This window comes from Artibeus jamaicensis, unplaced genomic scaffold (assembly GCF_021234435.1).
Source record: "Artibeus jamaicensis isolate MK-2021 breed Jamaican fruit bat unplaced genomic scaffold, CSHL_Jam_final contig_956, whole genome shotgun sequence".
Taxonomy (NCBI): Eukaryota; Metazoa; Chordata; class Mammalia; order Chiroptera; family Phyllostomidae; genus Artibeus; species Artibeus jamaicensis.
Genome location: NW_026522021.1, coordinates 1,170,029 through 1,193,320, shown reverse-complemented (window position 1 = coordinate 1,193,320; position 23,292 = coordinate 1,170,029). Strand labels below are relative to the sequence as shown.

The window sequence follows — 23,292 nt, the reverse complement described above, 5'->3', positions numbered from 1 at the left end:
TTGTTAGCATTATTTATTCTCACTTTGTGCCCCACCCCCACAGCAAAGGGAGCCTTTCCCTAAACATGCTGGTCACGGGAGCCCCTCACTGGCTGCCCCGTGTTTGCTGCCTCTGACCATGGAGAGGTCCATGACCTCCTTCTATCTAGTCTTTCTCTTCGCCATGGGTGATGACATAGCATAGGTTTCTGTAGTCCAGGTTGCCACACACATCTGGTGGGAAAGCCGCAAACATCTGCTTGATCTGGGGAAGGGGCAGGGAGTCAGCCTGGACCAGGGCCAAATACCAGGGGTCACCCAGGGGGGTCAGAGCGCAGATGGAGTCATGGTGGTAGAGGGCACAGAGGCCAGGGTCACACAGCCTCCCCTCATCCCACGCTTCTTCTCTCATCCAAGGAATCAAAGGAGGCATCATTTCAGCAGCTAAAGAAGAGTGGTCTGGCGGGGGCAGGGGCAGGGGAGACTCCTGAGAAGGGCAGAGCTGTGCCTCCCAGGAAGACTCTTAGCAGTGCACAATGGTACCCTAAAGAGCCAGAGCTTACCTCTTCCTCGCTGAACCTGTCTGCCTGGGTCATGAGCTTCTCTTTGATGCTGCTCAAGGGAGAAAAATGGTCATGTTCAGGGGAAGGGCCACCCTGTGAGGGGACACACAGATCCCGGGGTGAGAGGGGCTTGGGAGAGGAGTCCTGGCCCAGGAGGACACCAGGGAGGGCAGGGAAGGGGACGGGGCTGGCCCTGCAGCCCCCAGATAGCCATGTGGGCTCAGATGGACACTTTAGCTCAGTGCCAGTTTCTTCCTTTGTGACATGGACCCTCCTCCCAGCATCAAGTGGGAACCAACTGTAATGACCCTGGGACTCCGACATGACCTTGGGGGCCACTCGGATGTCCCATTGTGCACTGATAACCAACCTCAGGTTACTGAGGGCAACCCCTTTGCCTTTGTTCTACTGCTCTCCCTGTTCTACTGTCCGTGATGGTTGCTGATAGCTACATGGTGCTCTACAGCGTTCAAGGTGCTTACGCTCAGCTCAGGGGTGGGAAGGCCCATCGGGTGCCTGTCCTCTGGAGCCTGAGCAGGTGTCATTTGCTCTTCATGGCCCTGGGAAGTGAGTGCCACAAACTCCCTTTACAGGGAGGGAAACTGAGGTTCTGGGTGGGGGTGATTTGTGGTGGCAGTATGGGGCCTCGACCCCTAGGCTGTCCAGAGCAGCTGCACACAGGAGCCAGGGCGGCCTGGGCCTGGAGGAGTGGCCGGAGGTGAGGCATGGAGGGTGGCTCTGAGGCTGTGGGGAGAGACCGATGCCTTAGGAGCCGGGGGAGGATGCCCAGAGGGTTCTGGGCGAGCAGCGGGCAGGGGCGGGCTCAGAGGGCTGAGCCCGGGCCCTGAGCACCCAGTGCCCTGAGGTGCCAGCCACGACAGGCCCGCTTAGGACCGGCGCACATTTTCCATTATTTATGTTACTGCAGGACAGTCACAGTTTCCAAGTCTCCAAGCTGGGGAGTTTTCACAGACTCCGTTTCAACCAGAGCCTCCTCTGTGGCCTGACTGGCAAGCGGCCACATCTTCTGTGTCCCTGGGTGGTGCCTTTGGCTCCCAAATTGGTCCCCGGAGTGTTCCTCCCAGCTCTGGCCTCGTGCTGGTGGGAGCGAAGGTGAATGGCGGCAGAGGGGCTGGTCCAGGCCAGTCCAGGGGCCGCCCCAGGGCCTCCCCCAGGTCTCCAAGATGGGGGCGGGAGCCTCACACTCTCAGGGAGGGGAAGGAGCAGGCTGCAGCCTGGAGAAATACTCACCACCCACCCCTGGGAGAGAGTGACTCACAGCTTTGGGGAGTAGGGGACAGTGAAAATGTGTGAGAGGCAAAACAGGCCCTCCCCCCTCCCCCCCGCCCCCTGCCCTCTCCCACCCCATCTCCATTAAGGGGTGATTCTAATAGGCAGCAAAACTGGCCTCAAAGCCAAGGCCTGAGCATTATAGTAATGGGTCAGAAAGCCTGTTCCTGGAGAGGAAATCTTGCCTGCCCAGGATCATCCACAGGCCCAGCAAGGCCTTGGAGGCTCTGAAGGGATGGCCCAGGGACAGGTCAGAAGCCAGTTCAGTGTCCCAGCCCCTGGACAGGTGGCCACTACCCTGCCAGCCCCTGCCTGCCACCCTTGGCTCTCCGCACTGAGCTCTCACTGGGCTGAGGCTCCCAGGCGCAGCACGCACCAAGGCCCCCACCCCCATCATGGCAGCCCAGCGGCCCACTGACGGCCGCCCACAGCCACCTTAGCCTCTATGTCTTCCCAGCCGGGCTGTTTCCTTCCCACGTGCCCACCTCTATCCCGGATCCCCTCAGGCCCGGGCTAACATCTGGCCCGTTCCTCCCCCCAGAACCCTGGATCCCACTGTCTGTGGTCTCTGATGCTTCACTTACCCTTCCACTCCCCTCTATCTCAGTGACGGTGGATGCGACCCTCTCCTCTCCTCCTCTTTGCTGGCCTCCATGATGCCCCTGCCTACCTCCTTCCCAGGTCCTCCTGCACCCCCAGGGCAGACCCGAGGTCCAGGGCCTGGTGAGTGGGCCGCCCCCTGCAGGCCCTGCCTGCCTCTCTGTGCTCAGTCTCCCGACTCACACCCTCCAGCCCCGGCCCACTCCTCCTCCTCCTCGCACATGCCAAGCCCTGGCACTTCACTCGCTGTATTCCTGAGTATAGAATACTCCCTGCCTCGGCCCAGGCACCTGTAGTCATCCTTCAAGGCCCACCTTTACTTCCACCATCCCCTGCCCCTGGGAAGCCCTCCCTGGAGCCCTCATACTCCCCATACACTTCCGCACAGAAGCGGGGCACTGAGGCCCAGAGAGGGGAAGGGACACCAAGCGATGGCTGAGCTGGGCTGAGTTCTGGGCAGGGGAGACTGGGCTGCCACCTGCCCAGACCGCACACCAGCTCCTTCAGTACCTGAGGCTTTGGAGAAAGGAAAAAGCAAAATGGAGGACAGAGGAGACTCACAAATCGGCCTTGATGAAACCTTTCCCTTCAGTGTCGAACACCTTGAAGGCGTGGAGAATGGTCTCCTCTGGGTCTGTGCCTAGATGCAGGGCACACAAGCAGAGAGAGCCAAGATGAAGGGAATGGGTAGGGGCTGGCGAAGAGGTGTCGGGGGGCCTGGGGGCAGACCCCGGGGCCCCTGCAGAGGGCAGCAGCTTGGGGGCTTCTTCCCCAGCTTCCACCCCACAGACTGGGCCACGCCCACTTGAAGCAAGAGAAGCGAGGTTCCGGGGAAATGGGGAACAGCAGTGGCAGCCACGCACACTGTGTGCGGTTACGCTCACCTGCACGGCTGTACGTGGAGACCCTGGCTAAGCTCTTACTATGCGCTTAACCTCCTGATGACTGGCCCAGTTTCCCAGACTAAGAAAATGAGGCTCAGAGAGGCTAAACGGCTTGTCCGAGTTCTCACGCCTAACGCTGCCGTGCAATTGGCGAGGTGGGAGGGCAGCTCTGGCACTTTCTCCTTTTACCCAAGATGTGCTGAGCGGCTGTGGGTGGAGAGGGAAACGTGCCGCACTTGGGGGCCGAAGGCCGGACTCAGGCAGTGGCACTAGAGGGGCTGCAAGTTCGTCTCGGCCAGAGGCAGGGAGGTGGGCCAGCAGGCTGGGGGTCCGGGGGCAGTGGGGAGGAGCAGTTGTGGTCGTATCGCTTCCATAGCATGGGCTTCAGGAAAAGAAGCCTTTAGAAGAAATAGCTCTATTCCCACAGCGAGACTGAACGTCCAGCCCCCGGGTGGTACCTGGTCCCGGTGGGGAAGCTGAGGCCCAGGGAAGAAGCCTCGCCCAAGGCCTCACAGACCGTGAACCACAGCAGGTGGCCAGTGACCCATATGTGGGGCGCTTTCACTGCTGTCACACCGCCCTCCCACTCCCTGTGGACCAGGGATGTCCCCTTCCTTCTTTACAGCTAAGCTGTGTCACTGGTGAAAAGGAGACAAAGGTGGTGTTTGCTGCCCGCTTCCCGGAATCGGTTATGCTGCTGCATCGTTAGTGGTGAAGATCTGGACGAACATCATTCCACCGCGGCCGCAAGTGCACCTGAGCGCTCCGTGCCACGCGCCACCCTGCAGCTTCACTGCTTCATCCCACGGAACCCCCAGAGCGCCTGCCTCACACGGTACGTGCTCATGTCCCCAGTGTATCAAAAAGGAAGCAGGCTCAAGGAGGCCTGAGGTCCCCACTAATAAAGGGAGGAAGGGTTTGAAGCCGTCTCTTTGGACGTCCGGAGCGCCCTGCTTGTTCCGCCGCTCGGGGCTCCAGCCCATCAGACTGGGTCAGGGCCGGCTGTGTCCCCCCATCAGACTGGGAGCTCATCCAGGACAGGATGGTGTCTGCGTCATCAGCCATCTCTGAGCGGGTCCACAGTGAGCAAGCCTGGCACAGTGCTGACCCTGCAGCCAAGTCACTCTGCTCTGTAGACTTTGAACCTCATCAAAAGGGGACAGAGTGGCTACATCCCCCCATCACTGTCGGGAACCTCGTGACAATGTGTCCTTGTCCTGGTCAGAGGGCAGAGATCGGGCCTGCCCAGCTGGCCCCAGCCCCTGTTGCCCCCACTGGAGGAGCAGGCAGACTCATCCCAGTTCATGAGAGAGGACATCGCTGTTTGAGCCAGCAAGTGTGTGGCCACTTGTGACCGCAGCCTCGGGAAACTACCACAATGCGCACTTTACAGACAAAAACTGAGGTACAAAGAGCAGAGAAGCCTTGCCCGAGGACACCCTGGGGGTCAGCGAGGGCTGGGTATTGAACCCAGAGCCAGCAGAGGAAGGGAAAGCATCAGGCAGGGGCACCCTGAGGGTAGGGTGGTTACAGGGCCACCTCCCGGGGCAGCTGCGGCCCATGCTGGCCTTTCCCTCTGACCATGGCACCCTCGAGCCCAGGGGACACCATTAAGGGGCAGGGAGCAGCTCCCACAGCCTGGAGAGAAAGGGACAGAGGTGTCCTGAGTCCCGCACCACCCTGCACCCAGGCCTGGGGTTGCATCTTAGGAGGTGCAATGGTCAGAACCAGGACTCGGGGTTTGGTTCCATCCCTGATACTTTGGTGCTGAGACGCCTGGGGCAGTCGTGGTGACCCCTCTGAGCCCAAGTCTTCTCACTTGTGAATGAGGCCCCTCCATCCTTCCCCTAGGGCATGAACTGTGATCTGTCACGGCAGCTTCCACTCCCACCCCCTCTCCTCCGGTGGCAGGGGGCAGTGGGCAGTGGGGCAGAGCAGCACAGTGAGCCCCGGGGTAGGGAGGTGGGGTTGAGGCCGCGTCCTGATGGGGGCAGAGCTTTCACACTAATTGTCCCGCCAGGCACCTCACCGCCCTGCAAGCAGGGGTCACTACAGTAACCACCGCTCTGCGTTACAGGGGTGGAGACGGTGCGTGCTCCTGCAGCTGGGGTGGGCGTCAGTGCGGGGCGTGTGTGCGCACAGGGCCCTGCCTGCCCACCCGCACTCTCCCCTCCCTCCCCTGGGCCACTTGGGGCCTCACTCACCCTTCAGCTTCTCCCCAAACATGGTCAGGAAAACCGTAAAGTTGATGGGCCCAGGGGCCTCCTTCACCATGGCCTCCAGCTCCTCGTTCTTCACATTGATGCGGCCTGGGGTGGGGAGAGGTGGGGACACCGGGCAGCACAGTGAGGGTCAGAGGGGACCCTGCCTGCAGGCAGCCTGGAGAACACAGCGCAGGACCATGGAGTCTCCTGTAGAGTCTCCCATGCACTGGCCGCCCCACTGGACCTTAAGGCCCCACCCACCTGCTGGGGGACCCTGGACAGGGAGCGCACTCAGCCAGTCGCACTGGGCTGCCCCCAGCCTCACCGCCCCCTGCCACCACCTCAGCCTCTGTCGCGTAGGGGCTGGAAAACCTGGGCCTCCAGCTCATTAGTCCCCAGGTGGGCAACTGGTTGCCAGGAGGTTGGGACTCTGGGATTCCTCATGGTTCCAGGGGACAACCAGATCTCCTGGAGCTCAAAGCTCAGTCCAGACGTGACTTGGTTTTGTCCCCTCCCCCCAGTCTCCGTCCCCACCCCCACCCAGTCCCTGAGGCCCCCTTCAGGCCCCTCCCTGGGCTGTAGACAGGGCAAATCCCTCTCCCAGCAGCCGAGGTGTGGAACCCGTGAGACCTGTGCACATCTCCAGCCTCTCCCCCACGGAAGCTCCCCAGCCGACTGCCCCTGACGTTCGCACAGGCCGTTCCTGCACCTGAAATGCCCTCCCCCTGAGAGGGCGCTTCCCTGGCAAGGCCTCCTCTGACACCGGGAATCCTTCCTGGCCTTCTCTGTAGCAGCCACGCCTTCCCCGAACCCCCAAATGACACACGAGGCCCTCACAGCCACTGGTGCCCTGGCCTGCCCCCAGCCGCCCACTCTTCCTGGACGGCCCGCTCTGCCCGGAGCCTCTGCCTCTCCAGCTGCTGGTCACCCACCCAGGGCAGCAAAGGTGTCCCTCAGGTCCTCTTTGTCAATGAAGCCATCCCGGTTCTGGTCCATGATGGTGAAGGCCTGGCAGAGACACAGGCACTGAGTCACCCTCCCACTTGCCCAAGCCCAGCTTCTCTCCCTGGAAATCACCCCACCCCCCAAGGGTCTGTCCTCCTGCACACTGCTGCCTGGTCACCCTCAGGGCAGGTCCCTCAGGCTCAGCAGGACACCAGCATGGCAGTGATGACCAGCCAGCGCTGAGCTCTCACTGTGTGCCGGGATGCTGCTGGGGCTTCATGCCTGTCCCTCATTTCACGTTCACAGCAACCCCCTTTTATAGAGAACAGAACAGGCTCAGAGAGAGGTCACACAGCAAGCAAAGGCTCAGGTAGAAAGGGGACAGCAGTCACGTCTGCAGGTCCTGAGGCACACTATGGCCACTAAGAATAGTGACATCGTCACCCCTCAGGGACTGAGGGCTGAGCCCACGCCTTGCTGGCTCCCCCAGTGCATTCTAGGCCGTATGCGAATCCTCCCGATGGCCCCTGGGAGCAATGACCAACCTCTTTAAACTCCTGGATCTGGGACTGATCAAACATGGAGAAGACATTGGAGCTGGCTCCACCTTCTGTTCTCTTCCGGGCTCTTCTTGGTGCCTGGGAGGTACCAGGTGAGGCCTCTCCAAATCCTCTTCCTTGGGAGACCCGCCATTCACAGCCTCCCCACCCTCATGCCTCATCTCCCAGTGTCATTGTCCTGGAGGACACACCCACCACCCTCCAGCAGGAAGCGGGCAGGCAGACAAAGCTCCTAATAAAGCCTCGCAGAGGAGCAGGGTGGCTTCCCAGCCCACAGCAAGAAGCCCACAGGAGCGCCCACCCCGCGCCGCGGGCCAGCCCGCTGCTTCCTGACCTGGGCCCCTGGGCTCCGGAAGGCGGGCGGTCTGCTCCCAGGCTGTGAAGCAGAGAGGGGCATCTTTTCTAGCATCGGACCTCAACCAGGGCCCACCTCCTTGCCTGCCATTCTTCCAGGTGTTTTTAGCATAACATCTGGGCTCTTCAGCCCTGCAAGATCTGTCTTTTGTCCCTTTCCCAGAACTTCAAACCCTGCCCTCCCAGGTCCCTCATTCTGTCCCAGACCTGCGTTGAGCTTCTTCTCTCCCAACATTTGCTCCCACCATTCCCGCTCCCTGGAATACCTTCCCTGCCTTCCGTCTGGCAGACTTCTTATACTCCAGGCTCAACTTCTCTGCCACCTCCTCCAAGAAGCCTCCCTGACCCCCAAGCTAATTTAGAGTCCCCCGGATGCTTCCTCCCCACCAGTCTATCTCAGCCACACCCCATCTCATGACCACACCGTCCTGCCGTATCTCTGTGACTGCTTGTCTCTGAGGTCCCCTGTCCTGCCCTGACTCAGAGTGGGGATGGGTTTGGAAATAGGGACCCAAAGCTCAGGGGTGAACTCTTCAGGAGGTAGAGCAGGTGGCCACCCACATGGAATCATTCCAGGGTTTCTTTCGGGGTGCCTGGGAGTCCTCTACTGAGCATTCCTTGAAAGCTCTCGGTCCTCAAGACCCCCCTGAGGAGGAGGCCTTGCCCTCAGCATCCGTCACTAGGGCCCCCATAATCAGAGTCCTCGGACTGGCTCAGAGAGTTAGAACAGACGTGGGCTTCCTGCTCCCATCCCCCACCCCCAGCTCCTGCCTCCTCTCAGTCTGCACCACCCTCCTGCCAAGTCCTGTCTACCCATCCCCAGAGCACGTGCCCCCCACCCCTAGTGCTTGTGTGGTCTCCCTGCCCCCAGCTCGCTCCTGTCCTACCACCCAACTTCCCCCACCCCTGCACTCGCCCCCACTTCCCTGCGGCGCCTGGGCTCACTTCAGGAGCAGCAGCACGGCTGACTTATAATTAGCTTTTACTGGGTGCTTTGTCTCCACTAATCCTTTGAAAGGGGGGCTGGCAGGGCAGCCAGGACGTTATGATGCCGTAAAACCTCTGTAATATTTATAAATCCCTTCAGACATCATAAAGAAAAGAACCTCCCTGCAGAGTTCATCTCACATAATTACACATACATTTCCCTCTGATTAATAAAAACGATCACTTCCGTCTGTGGGATATTCTGCCCCTTCTCTCCTCAGACCTGCCCTCCGCCTAGGCGTCGGCCACCCCGGCCCACCCCAGCCTTCCGAGACCCCCTGTAATGCATTGCCCTATTGTGTGCAGGGCCCTGTCCCGGACCCCAAAGGAGGACTGAACAGGGGGAAACTGGTCTCCCAACCCGGCCCCTTGGCAGCCCAGCTGTCTTGGAAATTCCTGTTTATAATGTGCCTCTGAAAAATAAACCCCCCCTGAAAAGAACACCTCGGGGCAGAAGGGGCCCACACCTGAGATCTAACCCTGCCTTTGCTGCTCACAGCCTCTGTGATGTTCAGAAAAAGCAGTCAGAGGCTCTAAGCCTCGGTTTCCCCGTGTGCGCCGATCTCAAGGCATCAGGACATTATTAGGTACCTGCCGATCTCCAGCCAGGCCCTCTGCCCAGACCCAGGCACCCAGAGCTGAACCAGGCCCCATCCTTGTCCGAAAGGAGCCCCCGGTCCAGCTGGGAGACAGACAGTCAGCTGAGGGTGATGAGCGAGGGATGGGCACTGATAATGCAGAGGACCCCTTCTGCCGCTGGGCACTCAGGGCAGACCTCCCGGAGGAGGTGGCTTCTGAGCTGGAGTTTGGTAGCCAAGTCAGAGTTCCTCAGGCCAGGGGGCCTGGTAAGAGTGTGTGAGACAGGCCTGCAAGAGCAGAGCGCTTGCGAGCACAGGGGCAGGGAGGACAGCAGGGCAGGGCCCCATGGGGGCTGAAGGGCCTCCAAGCAGGACCGGGCTGTCCTGGAATCCCGACCCAACCCTCACAGGAGTCACGTCCTCTCAACAGGAGCAGAGCCACACATCTTTCTTGAAAAGTCTAAGCCTGACCCACTCTGTCTTTCTCTACCTTCCTCTTCCTCGTCCTCCCCTTCACCTCAGCAGACCCCCCCAATCCAGGAAAGCAGACCCAAATCAGGACCCAATGGGTGGCCTGGCACCCCATCAAGGGCGGCCCTGGCTGGACCAGGTACACGCATGACATTAAGGGTGAAGAAAAGGTCAGGACCAGGGACATCAGGTCAAGGGTAAGGATGTCAATGAGAGGAGCAAGGTCAAGGTCAGGGTGAGTTCAGGCAATGAGGTGAAGGCAGAATCACAAATGAAGTCAAGGTCACAGGATGAGGTCAGGGTCAGGAGGCAGGGCAGCCCTAGCCTACCATGGTCTGGAGTGCTCCCTCGTGCTGCAGCAGGGCTGGGGCAGCCCAGGGATAGCTCTTTAAATACTCTTCCAGGTCTGGACAACAGTTTGGAAAATGACAAAGGACAGGATGGAGTGTTCCCTGCCAGACACCTGTCTGGGACCATTCTGAGTGGGTGGGGTTGTCAGATCCAGAGAGAGTCCAAGCCTCGAAGATCTCCACCAGCACTGGGCTAACCGGATCTTTGTGGCCCAGGGCCCAGGAAGGGGCTCCTGGGTAAAGACGCAAAGTAAGACACACAACTGGGAAGGCTTCGCCGTGGACCGTGGCAGGGCAGCAGAGCTCTCCAGGCGGGGCCACCCACACCGGCTGGGGAAATCTATAGCTGTTACATGGCCCAGCCCCCCAAGCTGCGTGACTCTGGTTAGGATGCCGTCCTCCAGAAGGCTCAGTCCTCTCATGTGAAAAGTGTGCGTGGTGCTCCCTGGTCAGTTCTTGAAGAGGGTTTCTGCGTCGGCCTGTCCCTGTGCTGTGTGCCACCATCACCCGCCCCAGCCTGGGCCCTCCCCAGGGAGTGGGAAAGCAGAGGGACACAAGAAAAATGGAGGCGATTCTGATCAGGGAGAACTGAACAATCAGATCTCCATTCCACTGTGGCCCCACACACGTATCTGGACAGGCCCCAGCCTCTTTACACTTGGCCCAGCCCAAGAGGTCTCCAGCACACATGCTGAGCTGAGCCTGTGTCTACCCCAGAAAGGGCCCCCACGTGTCCACTTTAGCCCGGCCGCCCCATCTGTCCAACTGAGTCAGCCCCCGATCCGTCTGATCGGCTGCCAGAGCCGGCAGTTCGGAGCTCAGGCAGTGAGCTCATTCATCCCCAGGCACAGGACGGCTTAAGTGTCCCTGGAGCTGGCCGCAGGCCTCCACGCCCGGGTACCGCTGACCTCCTGCCGTGGGGGAGGGCATGTGATGGCGATGATCAGGAGAAGAGCAGCGAACACTTCTTAAACACAGAAAGTCAGGCTGTGTTCTAAAACATCTTCATAATTCATCCTCACCTCGGTGCCCAGGTGAGAAACTGAGGCACACACTGGTAAGTTGGTTGACCTAGGGCCCTCTTCCTAGTGGTTCCAGAAAGAAGTTTTGGAATGTTCTGTCCGTGCCAGTGCTGCCCTCCCAGAGCCGCCCCAGACTGGCGGACTGTGACTGACCCCTCGGACCTCCCCCAGGCTGGTGACGGAACCCTCCCCACTGAGCTGGAGCCGGGCCTGGCCATGCTGACCCCTGTCAGGGGCCAACCGACCACAGCAGAACAGGATGAAGGGCAGCTGACTCTGGGGCAGGAGCCTGGACTCCAGTCCCAGCCCCTCCTCAACCCTCCGGAGACTGTGTGAGCCAGGCAGGGGCCTGCCATTTCTGGGCCTACGCGGTGGGACAGGTGGCCCCGTCTGCCCAGCCCTGGGGAGCAGCCTTTCCCGGCTCTGTCTGTGAGCTTGGCCCCAGTTCTCCTGGCTCCGGCCTTGCTGCGCAGGAGAGATGATGCCATCTGAGGTTATACCTCCTGCTTCCTGCTGGCCAGAGGCCTCCTCACACAAGGACAGGATGCCCCTAAGCTCCTGCCTCCAGGGATCGTAGCCCAGGACTGTGGAGGGGCTCCTGAGGGCCAGGGCAGCCCTGAGCCAGCCAGCCAGCCTGCGGAAGGGGAGGGAGAGGGAAGTGCAGCGGGAATCACCGCGAGGTGGGAGTGAGTCAGGGCGGCAGAGTGCACAAGCGCTTGGCCAGTTAGTCCTGACAGCTTCCTGACCCAGCCTCCTTCTCCTTCATATTATGAAAGAGCAGGAAGAGCTGATCAGAAATCTTCTGGAGCTCATGGAGCCCTCGGAGAGAGAGGGCTGGGAAACGTTCGTCCCTGGGCACAGGGGTCAGGGTGCGGGGAACGCACAACCCTGAGAAGGGGAAGCTCTGGGCTCTGCCCTCACGGTGGGACCTTCACTCTGAAATACACAGACCCTCAGTTTCCACATCTGAGAAATGGGTGCCAACAACCCAGCACCCTGGCCCAATGCCATGGAAAGGAGGTGGGCACTGAGGTCACCGGCCAGGATTTGGAGGGAAGAACCCCCACATGGGTGGGGTCCTTGAGGAAACCTCTCTGCCACAGTCCCTCTCAGCTGTATGGGTCTGCGGGGAGTCTCTAGCCATCGCTGGGTCACACTGTTTAGCTCGACTGACTGCTGTGTGGAAGTGACTACTGTGACAGCCAATTCTTGGGGTCAGAGAGACCCCTGAGGGGTCTTCGTTCCAGCCTGGAACCAGAATTCCAGGTCGGCTCCAGTGAGTCAGAGGTGTACTCAGTGCCCTGCAAAGAGCGCTCCACTTTCCAGACAGAGGGTGACCCAAGGTCCCAGGTGTGACCAAGCCTGTAAGGGAACTTGAAAGTATCTTCAGATGTAGCCACCTCCCTGCCAGGTGATCCCTGTCATCCAGACCATTTGAGAACAAGCTGGGGCAGGTAACCTCACCTGTCACCCCTCCCTCCTAATCTCTTGCCACTAACTCGTGCTCAGCAGTCTGTCCCCTGCCCTCTCAGGCCCACAGCCCTTGGTCCCTGCCCCAGCCATTCACCACCTTGACCTCCACTGTTCACACATGCTTCCCTCAATCTTCTTCTCGAAGCCTTTGCCCACATTGTTGCTCCCTCCTCTCCCCCTGCCCACCGGAATCACTTCCTCTCTCTGACCTCCACCCTATAGAGCAAGAATGACCTGCGTGTCCTTGGCCTTGGGCCTCACCACCCATTGCTCCACCTAGAGGCCTCCAACCACTTGGCCTCTAGGAGCACAGAGGGGAATCCATCAGCCCTCTGAGTCCAGCCCCGCTAGACCCTGAGGGTCCTTTGCAGCCTCTCCGTCAGGTGACCCCTGTTTGCATACCACCTTTGATGGAGAGATCACTATTTTCCAGGCAAAGGCAACGTAAATTGGCAAAACGCTCATTGACTGTCTACTGTAACCTTACACTGGGTATTCTGGGGGCCAAAAAACTCGTCCTTGACAATCCCTGAGTTTGGGCCATTTAGTAACCTAGTCAGACAGTGTATGCTCTTATTCATTCATTCATCAAATATTTATTGAGGACTTACTGAGTGCTGGGCGCTGCAGACACAGCGGTGAGCAAAATGGGTGTGGTTCTGAGTGAGGGACCCAGACGAAAAGATCTACCACTCATTTAGAGGGGGCACCATGGGGTGGGGTTCAACAAACTAGGCCTTTAAGGATGAGGAGGACGTAACAGGAGCTCTCACTGCTCTCGGGGAAGAGCGGCTGAATGTGTGAAATGCCCCAGGGCACCCACAGAGCCGCCCAGTCATGTAGGTGCTCAGCGTGAAGGTCCAGGGTCAGGCGGAGAGTCGCGCAGAGGGAACGGGGCTGCTCGGAAGTGGCATCCAAACCACTGAAAGGACACCTCGAAGGCCCAAGTAGGACCCAGCAAAGGGACCTCAGACCTGGCTCGGAGGCTCCTCTTTTCCTGGTTTAGGGTGACTCTTGGCCTGCTGAGCAGACGAATCCTGCCCTTTCTCCTCCTCCAGCCATCAAACCCACAGCTATTTTTACAGCAGGATGCTGTGGCCACAGGCCCCTTGAACAGGGTGCCTCTCCCGTGCTTCTGCAGAACAAGAGATTTCGCCAGCCCTCTTGGTCACAGCTTATAAAACAGGCAGGATGCATTCCGGGAGACATTCTTCCCAGCTTTAAAGGCTTCCTTGTCTTTTCTAAGTGGCTCCAAATTAGAGGAAGGCTCCAGACAGGGGTGGGCCTGGAGAGGAGGGGACCCGGGGAGTTTGGGAAAAGACAGACCTCCTCCTAATTGTCCTCAAAATCTCAGTTGTCCCATCTGGTAATTAGAGAGTTGACGGACAGGAAAGGCAATTTCCTTTGGGATAAGAAGGAGAAAAAGGCTAATTGGCTGTGAGTCCGAGCTCTGCCTGAAATATTAACTGCAGGGCGTGGGCCGCTCTGGCCTGACCCTCTTGGGAGTGGGGGACGCCTCAACCACGAGAAAGGGGTGCTCTACCAACAGCTCACGCCGGATGTCCCTGGGCTCAATGCCAAATTTTTGGTCTGGATTCTGAGTGGAGAAGGTTGGCCTTAGGGGGCATTCACCTCCCTGGTGGTAGGGCCCTGCCTCCCAGGGCTTATTTGGGGAGTCCCTCGGGGGCGGGGGACCTTCTCCTTAGCCCGATCTCTGGTCTCATTACTGAGAAAGCAATGGGTAGGTAGGAGATGGTGTGAAGCAGGTATTGGAACCCGGACCTCCTAAGCCCTGGCTTGACTCCCCTCCTCTGACCACCAGGGAAGATCTTTTCCACGTGATCCCATTGCCTTCTTCAGACCTGCGTGACTGCAGAGGTAGGTAGGGTGTCCAGTGACCAGGCCACAGCCAGGAGGACCGAGGGGTCCAGGGGTGGAAGTGGGGGGTCTCAGTGCAGTGTCACTCCACAGGCGACCTGGCAGGCAGTCCCCCTCCCCCCAGAGAGGGGAAGGCCCGAGTTGAAAAGCGGCCAGAGCGAGGCCCGAGGTCAGGCCTCTTCTTTCTTCCGAGAACAACCTCAATGGCAGGCCCAGCCTTCATCCTCTGCCAGCCCCTCGGCTCAGCCGGGAGCCTCCGTGTCTCGGCATCGCCACCTGCCTCCCCCAAGACGCTGAACGCCGCCTCCTCTCACCTCACACTTCTTGGCAGCTGGGGAAACTGAGGCACAAAATGGTTAAGGGGTTTCGGGACAACAACAGTCTCACCACCTTAGAGCTGGCTGCAGCCCCCTGATCCTTCTGTCACATCAGACCCCTGCCCTCCCTGAGCGGGTGACAGGAGAGAAAGGAGGGGCTCGGGTCCCTGCACCCTCCCGAGCCTCCTCGCTGGCATTTCTGCGGGAGCTCAGGGCAGAAGAGACTCCTGGTGGGAGGCCTCTAAGAGTCAGCCTGGAGGACAGAAGGGACAGTGGGAGCTGCACGGATGGTGGGGCCAGAACCCCTGGTTCACATCCTTTCCTTTACCCCAGGGACGAGCAGCCCCTGTCCCATTGGAAAGCTGAGGAAACGGAGGCCTGTACTGAGGGAGGGCCGGTTCTAGGCCACTGTAAGACTTACACCCACACTCACAAGGAAACCTGAGCCACGCTGGGGTAGTGGGGGGGTCCAGATGGGCCGCTGCTGAGATGAGGGCACCCTGAAGCAGGCCGTGGGTCTGGCAGTGTTGGATGTGGGGCCCTCCCAGGGGCCCGGAGGTCACCACACGGGCCCGGTTTGCTGTGCTAACGTGTGCTTTCGGCTGCCGGGAGCCTCCTCACAGCCTCTTCTGTGAGCAAGGCCACCGGCAACAGGGGAGACTATAATTATGTGAAGCCACACCCTGCTGCCCTAGCTTAGCAATTAGCCAGGTTGCCCAGCATCCAGCAGCTTCCACTCCAGCCCGGCTTAGGGTGGGGTCAATGAGAAGGGCTGGGGGTGGATCACTTTTAAACCCCCCCACATATCCTCCCCACCTCCACAGAAATGAACCCACAGATAGGGCTCCCTTCCCTAGCTCATCACCTCAGCAGGACCTCAGCCACCCTCCAAGGAAGATCGCTGAGCCAGGACACACCCCACCCGCCCAATGCAACGCAGAGCCCTCTCTGAATGGCTTCCCTCCCAGTGCCCACGTGTGTGGGCTGGTCTATAGGGGACCCGCAGCACACCCGCAGTCTGCGCTCCAGAGCCCTGGGGGCTGTGGAAAGGCTAGAGTATGAATTTGGAATCAGAGAGGCCTGTCTGCACTGCGACCTTGAGCCCATTACTTGATTTCCCCAGAGTCTCCATCTCTTCACCTGGAATGCGGAGCGGGTCATATTCCCTTCAAAAGTTTGTTATGAGGATTGGAACACTGTGCCTGGAACACAGTTGGTGCTTATAAATTGGGGCTCCAAACCCTGTTGCGTCACTGGCAGAGGACGTGGTTGTGAGTGACAACCCCCCACCCCGCCCCTCAGTTTTAATAACACATGGCCCAGCCCTGCTTGGGCCCAGCCCGTGTGGGGGCCACCACGTCACTGAACTTTCAGAAGGTAACTTCCCAGGAACAGTTCACCCCAGAACGGGCCTGCACCCCAGCCCCAAGCACGGCGCCCGTCATCAGCAGACACACCTCATCAACATGTGTGGACTGTGTTTGCAGTCAATTCCTTCCACGAACTCGGCTCACCCACTCAGGCCAGGTCCACACCCCACTCTGTTCAAGAATCAGATCAGCTGTGGACTTGTGGAGCTGTGTGGAATCTGTTCACTGGTGCTGCTGGGGAAACCAAGGAAGCGGTGTCCTGGTAGACTGAATGGAGCTCGGGTGCGTTGGATGGGCTGGGAAACCTGGGCCAGGGTGTGCGTGTGTGTGCACAATGCTCGCCTCTCGCAGTGGGGAATCCATCGATCGTGGAGACCTGAGAAGCCAACTGGTAGCAATGCAGGCATGTTTTAGTGCCATGAATGGACAACTGAAAAAATCAGCTAAAACTGAGAGTAGTTGCCTCTGACTCAGGGGAGAGAAACAGGGCAGTAGGAGGGCTGGGCCTTGCGTAACTGCGTAATGACGCAACTCTTACTACAGACTCTAACTGACGTACGTGCTTAAGTTTGACTTATTAAAAAATGAAGTATGGACTATTGAGTTGACCTCCAGCTACCTTTTCTTGGAGGTCACTGAGGGGAATGGGGGGGGGGGGAGCAGAGCTGCCTTTGGCCTGCTACAGCCTTGCTGTGGGGGAAGGGCTACGGGCCTGGTCTCCCTCGGGTCTGACTGCTCACGTGCATGAGCACCGAAGGCTGGGACCTTGGCCCGCCTGGACCACAGGGGATGTTCTTGGGGGCAGAGGCCACTCCCAGGCCCTCCAAACCCTCCACACTGTGAGCTCCATGGAGGAAACCCTGCCTCACTTCTCACTCTCTCACACATTAGTTCACAGTTTCTGGTAGCCCTCTGTACCAGGAAAGTGGCCATCCCGAATAAATTCCCCCAGAAAATCCTGCCCTTGCTTCACCTCCCCCTGTACTTGGCCGGCCTGGGTGAAGCCTCAGGGGATCAGAGCTTCCTAGCTCCCCAGAGGGGGCCCCAAGTCCAGCAAGAAGCCGGGTTCTTCATGACTTATTTTCTCCCCCTCTCTCCCTGACACTGTCAAGGGATGAGAGGTGTTTCATTTGTAAAGAGATGCGATGGGAGGAGAAAGGGCTGCAGAGGAAGCCGAGGGGTCTGTCAGGACCATGTTTCCACCTGGCTCCAGCCTCTTACCCTTCTCCTGTCTCCTGTCTTTGCTTGACCCCTGGGCTACCCTCTTGGCCTCTGTCTGGCCAGTTTCTCTTGATCTAGAATCCCCGGTGTCCAGTGGTTCAGACTGTTGCCTATGCAGCAGGACACCAGGAATCCTTGGACACAAAGTGTCCCAAAGTGACCTTCATGTTTTAGTCTGGAATCCCACAGCCCTGGCACTGGTCGCCGAGGTGGGGCCACTCTGCACAGCTCCAGGGGGCGCCACTCACATGTACTGCGACGACCTGGAACCTGTCCCACCAGGGAAGGGATTTCCTCCACAGTTGAGCGGGGTGAGACCTGAGTGGCTGTATACGACAGCACTTCTCGAAGGCACAGAGTCTTGCCTCCTTCTCTCGACCAAAAAAATACGTGTCCCGGAGGCAAAGGAACAGCCACCCAGCTGCCTTCTCCCATGGGACCGTAATCACAGGAGGGTGACATTCTCTGTGAAGCAGGGGAAGGACTCTCCTTTCTCCCCCTGCCTCTTCTGAGTGGGTGCTATCCCAGAGTTCCGAGTGTAATTCTGGCTCTACTTTGGGAGAAAAACAAACACACTGAAGGAGAGATTTCAGGAACTTGGGAGGCAGTGAGGACACAGACCCACGTTCTCCAGGTCCAGCCACGGCGTTTTGTCAGCAGGTGACCCAGCAGAACTTCTTGAACCTCAAGTTTACAGAACAAGATTGATCATGAACTTTAGTTAATGGGATACCCTCATTATTGTTCATGCTTGGCCTTTTCCATGTCTTCATTTAATGGATTGATGGACTGATATAATGAATACTGGTGAACCCCCACCCAACCCGATAACTAGAATATTACCAATAACTTACATTCTATCCACCTGTTCTCTGCCAAGCTGGTAACAATCATCCTGAATTTTATGTTCCGCATACTCCTGCTTATTTATTTTGTTACATATTTATGTATTCTTAAATAACATATTGTTTAGCTTTGCTTATTTTTAAACTTTAATACAAAAGGACAACAAAAGTCCTCTGAGACTTGCCTTTTTCACTTATTTTTTTTTCCACACTAAGTATGGGCAGTTGGCTCCAATCTTTTGCACCTCCCAAATCAGCACCCTCACCATGGCCCTATCATGGGTAGGGTATTTCCTTGTCCCAAGACTTTGAGCTTGGCCATATTGTGTTATAAGGCCTAAAAGTTCAACTACTGACTTGACATCTTTTGGCAGAGCAGCGCCGGCTAATCCACAGAACTTTAGTGGAGGCAGGGCCACCGGCCAAGCTGAGTCTGTGTTGGCCAAGATCAACCAAGCCCCAGGCAGGCAGCAGATCCATGAGAATGAACATTGTTGCTTTCACCATTGGAAACTTGGGGCGATTTCTTATGCCGCATTATTGTGGCAATAGCTAATCATTACAGCAAAATTCACTGATGTTGTTACAGGAAGCTCTATGTGGTTTATGCTCAACCATGTGACTACAGCAGCATTAACGTGTCCAGGGACCTGTTGACGGTCAACTTTGTGCTGCCAGGAACAGTGCTGCCCTGGACATTCTTGTAGGTATCTCCTGAGTACACATGGGCAAGAGTTTCTCTTGGGAGTCTGAGCTGAAAGTAGAAGTGCACATAATTAACTTTACAAGATAATGTCAAAAAATGTTCAAGTGGCTGTATCAGTTTTCACTCTCACCAGCTGTGTATGATACCCCGCTGAGCCCCTCTTCTTCAACACCTGCCGTCAGTCTCGTAAATTCTTGTAAATTCAAGTGTTCTAACTGGTGTCATCTAGCATGTGGGAGGAATTGTGTTCCCCTCCGAAGAAAGAAAGAAAGAAAGAAAGAAAGAAAGAAAGAAAGAAAGAAAGAAAGAAAGAAAGAAAGAAAGGGATGTTGAAGTCCTAACTGCCAAGTTCTCAGGTTATGACCTGTACAGAAAGGGTCTTTACAGAGGTAAAATTAAAATGAGGCTATTAGCATGGGCTGTGATCTGATACACCTGGTATCCTTATAAAATGGGGGAATTTGGCCGAGGCCTGCATACAGGGAAGACAATGTGAAGACATCAGGGGTCAAATATATGGTGACGGAAGGAGATTTGACTTTGGGTGGTAAACACACAATGCAATATGCAGATGATGTATCATAAAACCATATATTTGAAACCCATATAATTGGTTAACCATTGTCACCCCAATAAATTTAATTTTAAAAGACACAGGAAGAATGCCATCTACAAGCCAAGGGACACCGGAGGCTACCAGCCTGTAATAGATTCTCCTTCACAGCCCTCAGACAGAACCGACCCTGCCCACACCTTAACCTTTGACTTTCAGTCTAGGAACTGAATTGTGAGACAATAAATTTCTGTTGTTGGAGCCTCCCAGTTGCCCACCTTCTGTTTAAAAGCCCTCTCCCGGAATCCCATGTGCTCTGGAAGCCAATGGGAGTGTCCAGCTTTGCAACCAATGAAGGCTAATGTCGGTCATGTCGCCTTTGCCCCTGTTCCAGCTGCCATGTGTAGCAAGGGGGCAGAGTCTTGAACCACACAGACTCTGCGCAAGCTCCTTTCCACTGTGTCAGGAGTTGCCAGGCTGCCTCGGGCAGTCTCCCTGCTCTGCAGCCTCCCCTTTCACAGGGAGGGCAAGCTGCTCTTGATCTTCAACTCTGCCTGGGGGTTCTCCCTACCCCTTGCCTTCTCCAGCGATTTGGCCTCACCAGTCTGTTACACAAGGACAAATTGGGTAGTTGAGGTTTATACACCATCTTGAGCTAAGGAGAAGTGGGTAGTGGTTTGGAACTTCTGAGAGAAGGAAGGCAATTTACATGGAGATTGAAAAGCAAATGTTTTGTAAACAAATATTTGATGGGCCCTGCAGAGAGGACTGGACACAGGGGACTCTGACGTCTGGGCCCTGCCTGGTCTCCCACGCCACACCTACTTCTTACTCTTTGCAGCTCTCTCTGGCAATAGCTCTATTCCAGGAACAGGCCCTTTATCTAAATTTTCTTTAGAAATCAAGGGGAAAGCAGGAGGTAACTAGAAAAACTAGTCGGCCTAAATTAATGCCAAAGAGACATTCCAGGGTGACGGAGTTTGCTCCTCTCCAAAAACCGCACTGACAACTGGGCATCAACTGTTCTATTACAGGAATATGATAAATTATGTCACATTTACACAGTAAAACACTATACAGCAGTTAAAAATGATATTTCAGGTGGATATTTTGATATAAAAAGATGTTTGCATAACAAGTTAAAATAGCAAGTGACAAAATATGATGCGTGATTCTATTTTTGTATGTGCCAGGGGAACTGAAACCTCCCCCACAGTTCATTAGACCCAGGTTCAGAATAAAAATCAAACAGTTCGAGCTGGGTCCTTCCCTGCGAGGAAGAAAACCCTTTACTGCTAGAGCAGGTTCCATTGTGATCAAGTCAGGCTCCCGCTGGGAGATTTACAGTTATGAAAGGAGCAAGGCCGAGGCCATACTGACAAAGGAAATACAGTCTCTTTGATTTGAAACTGGCCTGTGTTCTGAGAAAGCAATCGTGACCACAGTGCCCACTTTGGTGAGGTGTGTGTAGTTCTCGTCCTTATGAGGTGGACCCTCAGCTCTGTCTGGAGGGGTTTCGACCTGGGTGTGGGAGCCCCTCTACACCCCAAGCATCCCAGACTGGGGTGGGGCTGGGGATGGGGACAAGCTGTGGAGGGTGAGGATTTCTCTATCAGATAAGCTTAGGAGCAACAATCTATATTAGAAGGGAAAACTTTGTTCCTGGCTGGTGTAGCTCAGTGGATTGAGCATGGGCCTGTGAACCACACTATTGAGGTTTGATTCCCAGTCAGGGCACATGCCTGGGTTGCAGGCCAGTTCCTAGCAGGAGACTCTCGAGAGGCAACCATACATTGATTTAAAAAAAAAAAAAACTTTGTGATTCACACTGAAGTTCCATTTGTATAACAAATGCCCCATTTTTTTTTGTTTGGTTTTGCCTATTTCAGGTAGCTGGGGTGGGGGAGACACCAAAGACCCCCCTAAGCCATCACTTGTGCCATGTCTGGTGTAGAGCCAAAGGGACTGGGGATCTCTTTATCCGGAGAGGAGAAGAGGAATATCCGAGACTGGGAGGCAGGCCCCGATGCATCGGACAGATGGACTTAAGTGGGACTACAAGGAGTGAAGGAGAATAGGAGGAGAGAGGCCGGGAGCAGGGCCCTTTCCCCATGGAGAAGTTCTCTTCTGATGATAAGACATTCACGTTTCCCTCCTGCACACTGTTCTGCCTACCAGAGTCCTGGACCGTGGTGGCGGGGTGATGTGTGTATGTGGGGGGGAGGGGGTGTGTGGCGGGGAATGGCCTCTGACCTACATGTCCACATCTCACCATCCGCTCACCTGGGGGACTACAATAGTTAATTCTATCTGTTCACTTGGTTAGGCCACAGGTGCCAAGATATTGGATGAAACTATTCTGGATGTTTCTGTGAATGTGTGTTTTGAATGAGATTGACATTTAAATCAGTATACTTTGAGTAAAGCAGATTGCCCTCCATAATGTGGGTGGGCCTCATCCAACCAGCTGCAGGCCTTACTAGAACAAACACTGACCTCCCCAAGCAAGAAAGACATTCCGCCAGCAAATGGCCTTTGGAGTCGGAATTCGGCTCTTCGCTGGGTCTCCAGCTGCTGGCCTGCAGATTTTGAACTTGGACCTCCACAAACACATAAACCAACTCATTAAAATAAATACCATTTTTTCTCTCTTTGTCTCTTACCCTCTGTCTCTCCCCCTCCCTTTCTCCTCCTGCCCCCCTTACCCTGACTGATGCGGGGACTGAAAGATGAGCCGGGCATGTCTTGTAGGAGGAAGAGTTTCAGTAACCAGGTGAGCCTGGGCTGGCCTGGGCCAGAGGGGCAATCAGATTTCCACTCTGCCTAGGAAGGATCGCAAGGGACAGAGTTCCCATTGCTTCCACAAGCAGCCACGGGAAGAAACATTGAACCCAGGACCTAGTGGTTGCTCAGTGAATATGGTCAGATGGGTGGCCAGTGAACAAAGGTTGCAGCGGTACCCCCAGGGCCTTGGGGGAAGAACAAGGAGTAAACACTCCAAAGATAAAGATAAGAAAAGGGGAGGGGCTACAGGGCAGAGAGAAATAAAGGGGAAGGGAAAATGGGATAACTGTAATAGCATAATCAATAAAATATACTTTAAAAAAGATAAGAAAAGGTCTTTCTCCCTCTCCCTGCCCCGCCTCAGAGCCCTGCTCAGAGCAGGCCCACTGGGGTTTACAGCGAAGCCTCCCAGGGTCATGCTCCTGCTCCCAGCAGGCCCTGGGCGCAAAGGCGCAGCAGACGCCCGCACTGACCTCGGAGTCCTCTCACTGTGGGGAGCCTGCAAGGCACCCCAATGAACCAGGGGCATGTTTGACGTCTCGGCACCTTCTAAGGGTTCAGTTTAACAAGCTGGGTATTGCAGGCACCTTGATGAAAGGCAATAAAGACATGAGATAATTACCAATTAAAGCCATTTTCTTAGAAACAGGAAGGTCCATTTGCCAAGAGTAAACAGTGGGGGCAGGCCCTGCCTGGATGCAGGACCCAGCAGCTGGGAAAGTCACTCTGGGTGGGCTCAGAAGCCAGTGTGAGTCAGAGCAAGGGGTCAAGTGGGGCCAGCGCTCCCCCACTCAAACTCAAGGATGAGAAGGCAGCAGAGGTCTAGCAACAGGGCCCTCGGGTGGCAGGAGGAGTCCTATCCCTGGTGCCCTGCACACTGCCCGGCAATAATGAAGGGATCGCTGGACAAGCACCGAGGGTGGGGCTACTCCATCCAGCTCAAGTACTACCTGACATCCTCTGCAGGAAATCACTTTGATGAAGAGACAAACAAGGGGAGGCTGGACCTATGGTTCCCTCTTCACCAATTTTACAAATATCTATCAAGCACCGCCTGTGTAGCTCTGGGTGCTTGGGGCGTGGCAGTGAATAAGAGACAAGCATGCCTGCTCTTTCAGAGCTGACCTCCCAGCAGCCATGCCTAGCTGGAGGCATGGCTTAAGATGGACCAGGCACTGGGTCCAGTGCTTTACCGGGCCCAGCTCATTTTTCTTTCACTCCAACCTTAGAAAGTGGTCCGTTAGGGTCCCGTTTATAGAGGAGGCTAAGTGGCTTCCTGAGGTCACTCAACTAGTGAGAAGCTCAAGGCTCTGCACCAGTCCTGCCTGGCTTGGGCTCTGTGGCATCTGCCCTGCCTA

General features: G+C 56.5%; 1 protein-coding gene across 1 annotated transcript; it reads right to left on the bottom strand.

Annotated features, from left to right (window-relative positions):
• Positions 1-9,763, bottom strand: MYL10 (myosin light chain 10). Its single transcript, XM_037139113.2, has 8 exons — positions 9,745-9,763; positions 7,360-7,401; positions 7,011-7,103; positions 6,453-6,528; positions 5,521-5,625; positions 2,994-3,072; positions 543-591; positions 1-244 (listed from the first exon to the last, which is right to left on the bottom strand). Exons 1-8 carry the CDS (start codon positions 9,745-9,747, stop codon positions 146-148), a joined length of 546 nt encoding a protein of 181 aa, XP_036995008.1. The 5' UTR covers positions 9,748-9,763; the 3' UTR covers positions 1-145.
• Positions 9,764-23,292: the final 13,529 nt, after the last annotated feature.

Bases quoted from the DNA above. Each gene is read 5' to 3' on its own strand.
- MYL10 (XM_037139113.2), bottom strand. The intron at 6,529-7,010 runs GTTGGTCATTGC...TGTCTCTGCCAG, and splicing joins AGATCCAGGAGTTTAAAGAG to GCCTTCACCATCATGGACCA. The intron at 245-542 runs GTAAGCTCTGGC...CCCCTTCCCCAG, and splicing joins ACAGGTTCAGCGAGGAAGAG to ATCAAGCAGATGTTTGCGGC.